This window comes from Branchiostoma lanceolatum, chromosome 7, assembly GCF_035083965.1.
Source record: "Branchiostoma lanceolatum isolate klBraLanc5 chromosome 7, klBraLanc5.hap2, whole genome shotgun sequence".
NCBI lineage: Eukaryota > Metazoa > Chordata > Leptocardii > Amphioxiformes > Branchiostomatidae > Branchiostoma > Branchiostoma lanceolatum.
Genome location: NC_089728.1, coordinates 5,936,707 through 5,947,854, shown reverse-complemented (window position 1 = coordinate 5,947,854; position 11,148 = coordinate 5,936,707). Strand labels below are relative to the sequence as shown.

The window sequence follows — 11,148 nt, the reverse complement described above, 5'->3', positions numbered from 1 at the left end:
AATGCATGGTTATCGAAGCTTTTCAGACAGTGTTCTGAATACGTTAATCTGTCAAGTTTGCATTTCTAGCGGTATTACTGATGTTGCATCTAGCACATATCCCTAAATACCCCGTTTTCGAAAAATCCCGAATTTAAGTACCCCGCGAATTTATGTTACCCAACGTTATATACTCTGTAGTAGAGTAGGGCAATGCAATTGGCCATACCTCCTTTAATACCCACAAAAAGAATGCACACGATGAAATCTAGCGACACAACAAAGGTCACAGTGAGGCTGCGACATCATAACTTCAAGTCCTTCAAAAAAGAGTAAAGTCGGCCTCTTAAAGAGGCCTACTAAATTTGTTTGCAGCAGGCGACAACTTTCATATTAATATAACGTTACTCGTTTTAAGTTACAAGGTTAGACTAGAGATATTCACATTGAGTCCCGCAATTACCAAATTTAACAACATTTCTCTCTGTCTGTCTGTCAGTTCCTGTCTCTGCTAGGCCCTGTCTCTGTCTGTCTCTTCAGTGTCGCGAGTTTTACACTGTCTTTTGACGCCTACCAAAACGCAAACTTCCACATGCCCAGCAAACAGGCATGCATGCTATTGGCCTGAACGCCCTTGTCCTGAAATGAACCTACACTGGCTACAGTGACAGTGTCAAGTTACCCAAGAACCACAACACTCATCAACCTTCGGGCACCACTAGAATGAACTCTCGCGTGATTTGGCGAGACATTCCGGAGTCAGTTCAAACCCGAACGCGCAGACAGTGTTTGTTTACTAACATCGCGAATCTCGAACCAACGATTTCATTTCACAGACTCGGACATGGCGAAAAACCCGGAGGCTAGAGCAAAGTATGTGTTTTCCTTATCTAAGGCTTATCTTCAAGTTTGTTTATTATACAGCGGTGTGCCTTGTATGATCTGTAAATTTGGTAACGAGTCTTGTCTGCCCCCCTCCCCCTAGCTTGCTCCGTTTCTTCGAATGATACCGGAATTAACTGTTGGATTTTTTTGGTAAAAAGTACACCGAAAAGTAAAAAAAAGATGGATATAAAATAACCGATAGTTAAATCTATGTCATACCTGGGCGGCAAAAACGTTCGATACGGGTGTTCCGGACCGGGTGGTAACTTTGGGTTGTCACACGGGCTTCCAAATTTAGAAATATTATGTATTTCGAGTGCGCCGCTGGCCGCTATCGAAAATTCGAATACTGGATTCGATCGTTGGAATGTGCGGCTGTTACAATTTTTGTTCGAGGACACCAACTTTTCTGCAAACTTTTCTCAACTTCTGGGCCCGTGTGAGACAAGCCTGTGGGATACTAAAACACCAACTGGTTTGGAACACCTGTATTCAACCTCCTTGCTATATTGAACATTATCATGGCCCAGGTATGACATAGACTTATCTATCATCAATATTGTAGGTATAGCTGGTAAGTAACTCAAAGAATTGAACAACAAAACTTTCAGAGAGAACCAGATGAAGTTCATACAGGACAGAATCGCCAAAGCTGAGCAGCACTTCGGAACTCTGTGCCAGGAGTTTGCCGGTTTCTCGCGGAAGACGGCCAAACTGCGCGACAAAGGCGATGAGTTGGCGAAGGCTCTGCTAACGTACGCGGAGGCTGAGGGGCAGTCGTTGAAATCCGGTGTCACGGGATTCGCGGAGACGATCTCAGCCATACAAGACTACAGGCAAGCAGAGGTAAGGGTTGCTTATTGTTGGTCAGTTTGTTAGTTGAAAGTAACCCTTAAAAAGCAAAATATCTAAAAACTTTTAATTTAGTGATGCTACCCAGTGGGTTGGCCTAAGGAACCGATGATTGAAAACTGAAAATTCCAGAATTATCCTAGATATTCTGAGGGAACCTTCACCATTGTGAGATGTGTCAATCCGCCTAGTGACTTCTTTTCAAACTGCAGACTACAAACTATAGCCTGATAACCATTTCCACAGCTGACATACAGTTGTTTTTTTGGCCCGAGTTGTGCTTACTAGTACAATGTACTTTAGTAGGCCTTTTCTGACTGCCTGTCTTTCCAGCCAACAGTTTTTTTATTATTGCCGTCTTGTAGAGCAAGTCATTGAAACCAACACCATAAAAATTCCCCGGTGTGCGCTAGCCGCTAATTGACCTTGGCAGGGTGATGGTTTTAAGCACAATGTCTTTTCACTCCGTGTTTTATACAGGTTCAAAGGTTAGAGGCCAAAGTTGTACAGCCGTTGACCATGTATGGCAACACCTGTAAGCACGCAAAGGTAAGTGGACAGCTTCATACATAGCATGGCAAGGTATACAGTTACATAGTAGTAGTTTTTTAAGATAAGTGTGAAAAATCAAAGCTCAAATGTATTATGTTTTATCTGCATAACCGCACCAGGTTGCATGAAAAATTACAAGTGCATCCAAACCGAAGCTAGTTACTCATTTTCACCTGAGTTGAGGGAGAAAAGTGCCTATCTGAAGGCCGCAGCACTGCATGGGGCCTGCTAGGGAACCCAGAACCTTTCTAGTTTCAGGGTTCTCCCCAGAAATTGAGAGTATAGTGGTGCACCTATTGTAAACGTGTGCATGGCATCCTGTGCAAACTTAAGCAAAATATTTCATAGATTTAGAGAAGAAACACCGAAAAGTTTCAAAAGCAGTGAAGCGGTGCCGTGCCGTTTTGGGCACAGTTTGGGGAGAACCCTGACCTTTAGATTCAAAGTTAACCACAAGACCACCTCTCTGGCCTGCAGGAGGATCTGAAGAAGAGTCAGACGGCTCGAGGGAAGGAGCAGCAGCAGCAGCAGAGACTGGAGAAGGCACGACAGAAGAACCCGAGCGACAGGCACACCATTGTATCCTTCCCAGGGGGTTTTAGAAAAAAATTGCATGGGGGCACGAAGGATTGGGGGATGGTATGGATTTTCATCTAACATGTACTAACGTAATTCCACCAGGGTACATAATTCCGCCAAGGCGCCAACCTGAAAAGATACGTCCAAACAGATCTCCAACCCACTCACTCACTCACTCACTCACTCACTCACTCACTCACTCACTCACTCACTCACTCACTCACTCACTCACTCACTCACTCACTCAATCAATCAATCAATCACTCACTCACTCACTCACTCACTCACTCAATCACTCAATCACTCATGACAGTGGTCGTAGGGGCGTCATGACAGCCAGCAGCAATGATCTGTGCCCGTTCTGTCCTGGGCCTCTCTGATCAGTTGTGCTGTGTTCAGGCCAGTCCACGCCTTGATATTATCCAGCCAGGTCTTCTTTGGCCTTCCCCGTTTCCTCCCTCCGGCTACTCTCCCTTGCAGAATGGTCTCCAACCCAACGTCTAGTATATTGCACTCCTGTATATCTAAACTGTGCATACCTGGGGGGTGCTGCACTAGAGATCTCTCAAGCACACGGTTTTTCAAAGTGGTGAATTTAAGTAACCCGGCAGATTAATGTTAATTGATGTTAGATGGAGTACCAATAATTTCTTTCGACATAAAAGCTCTTGAAAATAGAAACTGTCTCTCAGAATTTGAGTTTGTAAACCTAGCTTATTATTCTCTCAAGAAGTTTTTTTCTTTAACAGTTTTCTCCAGTCACAGGTAAATAACCCGAACATGTGGCTAGCGTCAGGCAGTAGTGGATCACTTGCTGAGCCATTGGTGAACCTCCAATCATGTGCACATCACTTACTAACTGGTTAATGATTCTGAATCAAAGTTGAACTGCCAACAAAAAATTGGACTTACCCAAATTTTACTTTCTTTTGGACAGACAAGGAGGACGTGGCACAGCAATGAAGTTTTTTATAAATTATTCTAACAGTGCCACGTACACAGAACAATATACTCATTTTTACACCAGGGTGGAGTGAGGCAAGTCGTGTAAAGTGCCTTACCCAAGGGCACAGCATCGTTGGCATCAGGGGATTCGAACCCGGGACCACTGGGTTCTCGGCCGAACACCCTTACCGTTACCCCATACGACCCCACAAGCTCCAGTCTTTGTCAAGGAATGACCAGTCCACTGCCTGACTCTATATGTATGTGTAGTGAAACTTTCGAGGTCGTTGAACTTTGTGGCTCAAGGAACCTGGTTTTAAGTCCCTCGAGCTCATCAGTCCAAAATTTGGGTTTGTCCAATTTTCATGTTGGCAATTTGCAGTTCAACTCTGATTCAGAATGATTTCCACCAACACAGATGAACCTTCAGGTGATCTGGTTGATAAGTTAACACATGCATGTTGATAAAACACTGCATGTCACGGGAACAGCAAGGTTGGTGCATTAACTGTCTTTATCAAGGGTCTGCATGCCTTTGTCCTGAGGCATAACAAGCTATTTTAATTTACCGGTAATCATAGCCGTTATCCTCTAATTCAACATTAAGTGTTGTCGATAAATCATTTGTGAAACGTATTTGGTTGTTTTCATTCCATGTAGCACATTATAAAGACAATTCAAACTCTACAACTGGATAAGATTTAGAGATTCACTTCTGGACGTTTCAACGAAATTCAAGTGACCAGAATGAACTGGCAGAAGGAATCAATACTAGACTAGTACATCTTAATGGAAAAAAACAGTTAAACATGTAAGTTCATTCTAGTGACGCTGAAGAAGAGTGATGGATGTCGCTCGAAACATCTAAAAGTAAATCTCCAAATTATATCCAGTTGTAGAGTTTGAATTGTCTTAATATATTGTTTACCTGGATGTCTAACCTTCATAGACTTATGTAGCACGTTATTTGTCATCCAGAATTCATTGTTTAGTGTTTTCAACAAATCCTCCGAGTCGAACGCAAGATTGCCCAAAAGTCATAGCAGAAGGCTCGGTCTCTGTTTGAAGCCTTGTTTTACCAATTAAGATACCAAAATCTAGTGCAGTGAGTTAAGAAATTATCGTTAAGTGTTGCTATAATGATCTCCCTGTCCACATGAAATGTAACTTGTCTTAAACCTCGGTGCTTTATATATGATTTTAAGTGCAGTTGTTAACTCCCTATTCAATTGACAAATTGTGATTGTCTGAAATTTTCAGGCAGAATCTGAGCTGCAGCGGGCAGCCGTGGATGCCACGAGGTCTGACAGGGCCCTCGAGGAACAGATGGACAACTTTGAAAGGCAGAAGATGGAAGACATTAAGGTTCTTATGCTTGATTCTATAGATATTTATTCATTTACCAATAACCATCATCACATTTCTTACTCTATTCAAGAGTTGAAGCATTCATAAAGTTCAGTTTCCAGTATTTCATTTCGTACATCTTGGGAATCAGGTCTTTTTCTTTAATGTGAGGTATGGGCGGCCAATTCTTCTTTTGGGTTCTGGAGACCATAGGAGCAGTTTACCAGCTGGCTCAATACATACATGAATACATCTTTTACCAAAACTTACATGAATAGAAATGAAGAGAATACAACGTGTAGTCAGTATAGAGCATTTTCATGTGATGTCACAGGAACACCAACATGGAGGCAGATGCAGCTATTTGCATTTCAGTCAGTTGTAGCTCAAGCATTTTCAGACATTTAAGTGTGTGTCGTTCACAGGAGGGAATACTAGATAGAAGACTTAAAGAATTGCCAGTTAAAGGCCAAAATGCTGTGTACACTTGAGGTATGGCCCACTGATCAAGGACATTGACAGCACCTGCCTGCATCACTGATATGGAAAGTTCATGAAAACCTGCTATTCAAACTCCATGTCTTCTGGTTCAGACACTGGATAGCCGATTTATTTTCATCTATTGGTTTGGCTGTTCAGGGCTGCCCAACAAGCCTACAGTGGCTATTATGAAGGGCTAGCCCTGCTGTCAAAGACAAGTATCACAATAGACCGATCCCAAAGCCACGCCCCCTGTTCGATTTCGAACGCCTCCGTCAAAAACAGGGTTTGACCAAACAATGTTTTCGGTCAATGTAAAAGCGGTATGCGCCGCATAGCTTTCCCTTGTCGGTGGGCATCAGCGCCCAGTTTCTGACAAACAGCTGATGCACGGGTTCATATATCTGTGACAGTGTTCCCACTGTATTGACTGCATGCATAACAGCTGCATGGTATTTAGTAACTAAGAATTAGAATGCATCCTTTTACTTCCCTGTTCACTTTCAATTTAACCAGTTTCACACACCAGTAACGGAAGAGACGAAACTCTGCGCTTGCGGACTTTGTAGTAGTCAGCATGTGGTACAAGCTTCCTCTCCTTGAGTACCCGATCTATTATCTTTTAAATTCGTTTTTGTTCTGATCATGCATTCAACCAATACAGTGGAAAACCTGTCCCAGATTTACGAACCCTGCTGCTTTAAACGTGCCATTTCTGCCCCACCAACGCTGTTTTTGACGGAGGTGTTCTGAATAGAACAGGGGGTTCTATGGGTCTTCTATTCGTTCGATATGGTGTTCGACAGGATCGGTCTATTGGTTTTGACATGGACAACAAAACAATCTAGCCTACAACTCCACTAGCAGTGACTAGTGAATTTTTGTATTGCTGCAGCAGTGAATGTACAACGTCTTGTATCTGTTCGTCTCCTGCAGAAGATCCTGTCAGACTTTGTGCATGTTGAGATGGTGTTCCACTGCAAGGCCCTGGAGCTGTACACCGTGGCACACCAGTATCTCCAGGGGATCAACGATGAAGATGACATAGAGGTCAGTTTGTTTGTATGTTTGCTTGTATTGCAAACCCCCTCTTGGCATACCACACCAGGTTTGTACTGAACAGTACAAGCAGCATGTCCGGACTGATTTATCTGATCAACTCACACCAGGGAAGGACCCCTGCTCTTTTCGATAAGTGTGGTGGGTTCTTTGACGTACCCAAAGTGTGGCTCTCCTCACTCACGGGTTTCTGTTTCAAGTAACATACTGTAGATCTTGTGGTTTTCTTTTCATGTTGGTCATTTGTGGCGACCTCTCTGCCTCGAAATCTTGACACCAGGAATAGGTACTAGAATGTCAACAAAATGTCAATACAAACTTCAACTCCATTGTATTACCAAGGAGGTTTAAACGTCCTTGGTATTACCAAGCTGTATTATAGAATCGTTTCAACTGCAACTTAAGACACAGTAAAAATATCTATCAGGAAATAAAGTCTTGTAATCCATGTATCTGCCCCCTCCCCCTTCAAATTCAAGTTCCATACCAGTATTATGACAATTTTCATTCATAAACTTGTGGACTGTGTATTACATTGACAGCGGCAAAATAAGGGGCACTGCTCTCCTTGCAGCCTGGGGCTGTTGTGTAGAAAGTGAAATTTTACCTTCAAAAAATATAGTGCAGTTTTCTCCAGTTCTGCAAGGGGGAGTGTGTGATACATGCACTGCTCTGCATAAAGAAATCATACAGGTACAGTCAAACCTGCCTAGGCGACCACCTTTTCAACGCGACCACCTGGCCATGGCGACTGCTTTTTCTCGGTCCCGAAAATTTTCCCCATAGGCACAAGCATTAAGCTGCCTGCCCAAGGCGACCACCTGTCCAACGCGACCGCGACCGCCACGAATTGGGACCGCACAGAGCACAATCCCTGCCCATGGCGGCCGCCTAATTTTCAAGCTTGTGGTGACATCGGATCATTTTGCTGTCGGATTTCACGGAAATGTTTTCAAGATTTTGAAGGACAAAATAAGGACAAAAATATATGGAATAGTAATGTTATAGCATCATCGATTACTCCATGAAGTGTTTAATAAAACGTTCCCCCTATAAACACTGTAAAGACAAACGTTTGTGATGTTGTTGTGCCTATCGTAATCTTATAGTTTACCGCAAACTCAGTTCAGTTTAAACTCAATTTTCAAAACGAATACGTAGTGCATGGCGTCAAAAAGTCAGATTTCACAGAAATTACTATCTATATCTTGTATTTTCAACAAAAATGTGTCTGTGTCTTACTAAATTCCGCCGAAAAATGACTTCGCGGCGGGCAAAACATCGGGCGAGAAATGTTGTTCCTCGGTCCCGACGCCATCTTGGATTTGGCGCTGCCCGGATTTGGCGTACCGCTGACCTTTCTAAAACACGATGCTTTTGTGTATGAACATTTACGAATACTCTAGTGATTGACGAAAATTGATATTCTTTTTATTTCCATGAATCTCACAAACCTTTATTGGACGCTGGGCGTTCTGCTACACTGACTTACCTTTTGATGCGGTCGCACAGAGCTTGGCGGCACGGCGTGACGAAATCACCGTTCCGTTTTCATCTTTAGTTGTCAGATCGAAAATTTCTGACCCTTTTTTCCAGCGGTCGGCGCCCCAAAATAGTGTTTTCTAGGGATTTGTCTAAGGCCTTAAAACTTCGATGATGTGCGTGTGTGTGTACTATTTAATGTAACGTGTGAATGCGGGATGGTGCTGCGAGATCATCGAGGCAACCATTGTTTTGTGGTCAAAATTATTACGAAAATGTGTACACGATGTAGCGGTGTACAATTATTACAACGATAACGGAAAATGCAATTTTTGTAGCCTCTTTCTGTCAATGAGAAATTGAACCTGGTGGGGCTCATGCTGTCTAAATTCACATAATATTCCATCCATTTACGTACTGTATTGAAAACCTCGACCTGGAAACATGTGAGTGGAATCCTCTTCATGGCGACCACCTGTCCATCGCGACCGTTTTTGCTCGGTCCGCCGGGTGGTCGCCTTGGGCAGGTTTGACTGTATCCAGTAAAAGAATGATTTATATTTTGTGAATATTTTGTGCTTCTGCTTCATCCCCCTTTGCTACATTCCTACAGGAGTTCAGGAATTCCATGCGCCCTCCCAGTGCCCCAGCTCGACTAGACCTGGTCCGGGCCAACTCCAAGACATCCCTAAGGTACTGACTAGTGTTGGGTTTGTGTTAGTTTTGACAACACCAAATCCTGTGGCTGTGACTGTGAAACTTGATACTGTAAATCACTTTAATAAAGCGGCAGGAAAATATGGCGGTTTGGGGAAAATGAAGTAGGTCACGGGACTTCATTTTAACGGTGGGAACAAAACTTACTGTCTCAAATATTAATGATCAAATATTAGCGATGATGAAATTTTAGCTGTTGACTAGTGACCGTTAAATCAGCTAAAATTAAGTTACAGTTAACAAATCAAGAATTACAGATAACTACTTTCTGGCACATTGTCTGGTCACTCCAGCATGCTCTTGTGCATGACTGACTACCTTGTCACAGAGACAAAAAATTGAAAAACAAATTGAAGAATTGGCCTATAGCTACAGTATACAATACTTCCATATGCTAGCTGTGCTAGGGTTTTCCAGACTTTGCAATCTTTACATCGTCCCTCACATGCAGCCTATACTGTTCAAAGCTGCATTATGGGACTTAGGTTGCAAATTCTTTGCCACAAATGTCTTATCTCCTGATAACTTATCTACTGCAAAGGAAGTTATCATCTTAATGAAAAATGAAGATATTGTTTTGGGTGTGTCTGTGTGTTTGTGTTTCTGGATTTTTGTTGTCAGCGTAACTCAAGAACCTCTGGATGGATTAAGATGATATTTGGTATGTTGGCAGGTGTTGGGAACTTGATGAAGGTCAAGGTCAATGTTGGGCCTGCTGGTATGTGACCTTGTTTTATGCCGTTTTTGCTCCCAGCTCGACAGCGCGGCAGACGCCAGTTGCGGAACGCCGTTCCACTGCCTTTAGCAAACCTCAGGAACAGGAGGAGACAGATGAGGATGAGGAGGAGGAAACAGAAGATGACGAAGAAGATGAGGAGGATGAGGAAGATGATAGGCACTATAGGAGATAGGAGGAAGAGAGAGATGGGTACCACTGCTGTTAGCAATCCACATAGATACAGAGATAGAGGAAACAGGATGAAAATGACAAGGATGAGGAAGATGATAGGCACTTTAGGAGAGAGAGAGATGGGTACCACTGCTGCTAGCAATCCACAGGAGACAGAGGAAACAAATGATGATGATGAGAAGGAGGATGATAGACACTATACTAGATAGAAGGCTAAAGACACGTAGTGAGGGGGAGAGAGATGGGTACCACTGTCATCAGCAAACAACAAGCAATGGAGGAGACATGATAACAATGATGATGAGGAGAATGATAGGCACTATCATTATAGTAGTAGATAGGAGGAGGGAGGTAGTGAGGAGGAGAGACATGGGTACCACTGTCATCAGCAGTCAACAAGTGATGGAGGAGATAGATGAAACTGATGAGGATGATGAGAATGATAGGTACTTTATGAGAAAGAAGGAGAAATATGGTGAGGAGGATAGGTACCACTGGAAATATAGGGAGGTACTTTAGTAATATAATAAAGAATGTACTGTAAAATGATTTGATTCAGTAGGTGTACCTTTTAGAGAGCAGGACATTTTTTTTACAAGACATAATTTCTTAGACAAGACAGCGTGTCTCTTCATTGTATTGGCAAGGTGAGTTTCCTGTGAGTCAGAACAGAATTGTCATATCTGCAACAACAAAAAACGCACTTACACCTCCATTCCACTATGGCGTAGACCTCGCTACGACCAAGACCTCAACGAATCTTACTGGTGAAAAACAAATCTTTTAGCACTTTGTGTGTTTTGTTGTCTTTTCAGCCATACTTTTAAATTTTGCATGATATTCCAATTATGAAGTCAAGGTTACAGAAAATGAGAGATCCATTTCAGCTCTCAGTGAGGTGGCAGCATGGTTGCTGTCTAATGGAATGGGGGGGAAGGTCCTACCATTTTATATGAAAGGCTGTAGTCCTGTGAAACCTTATCCAGGATTTGATAAGTTGTGTTTATTGGGTCAACTGAGTGTCTTTCTCCAAGCCTCATTGAACATTCTGATATTTAACTGGTTTTGATGTCTCTCTTGGCTCAGAGTAACATCATTATTATGTAACTACATAGTCATAAACAGCTTCTCATAGTAATAAAGTCAACTATCAATATTTGTTCCAGATGTTTTTTTCTTCTTTTTATTCAGTGAAAGGTGATGATTATGTTTAGTTCTGACACTGCTTCAAGGCATAACAGGCCTGTACAACTTTATACATTAAGTACAGGCTGCATAAGAGCGGATTGATATGTTTGATCCACCCACACTGGGGTATGCCCCTAGGGCCTACTTATATCGATAAGTAGGGAAGTAGAGAC

The 11,148-nt window shown here is 42.6% G+C and overlaps 1 protein-coding gene across 2 annotated transcripts; it reads left to right on the top strand.

Moving 5' to 3' along the window:
* The first annotated feature begins 717 nt into the window (after positions 1-717).
* LOC136438844 (CBY1-interacting BAR domain-containing protein 1-like) lies at positions 718-10,333 on the top strand. Of its 2 annotated transcripts, XM_066433841.1 has the most exons (9): positions 718-852; positions 1,476-1,710; positions 2,197-2,265; positions 2,746-2,847; positions 3,607-3,672; positions 5,053-5,157; positions 6,556-6,669; positions 8,774-8,853; positions 9,632-10,333. In XM_066433841.1, the coding sequence occupies exons 1-9, from the start codon at positions 824-826 to the stop codon at positions 9,786-9,788; spliced, it is 957 nt and encodes a 318-aa protein (XP_066289938.1). In that variant the 5' UTR covers positions 718-823; the 3' UTR covers positions 9,789-10,333. The 2 variants fall into 2 exon arrangements, with proteins under 2 accessions (XP_066289938.1, XP_066289940.1); XM_066433843.1 differs by lacking the exon at positions 3,607-3,672 and having other exon boundaries at positions 2,746-2,907.
* The last annotated feature ends 815 nt before the right edge of the window (positions 10,334-11,148 follow it).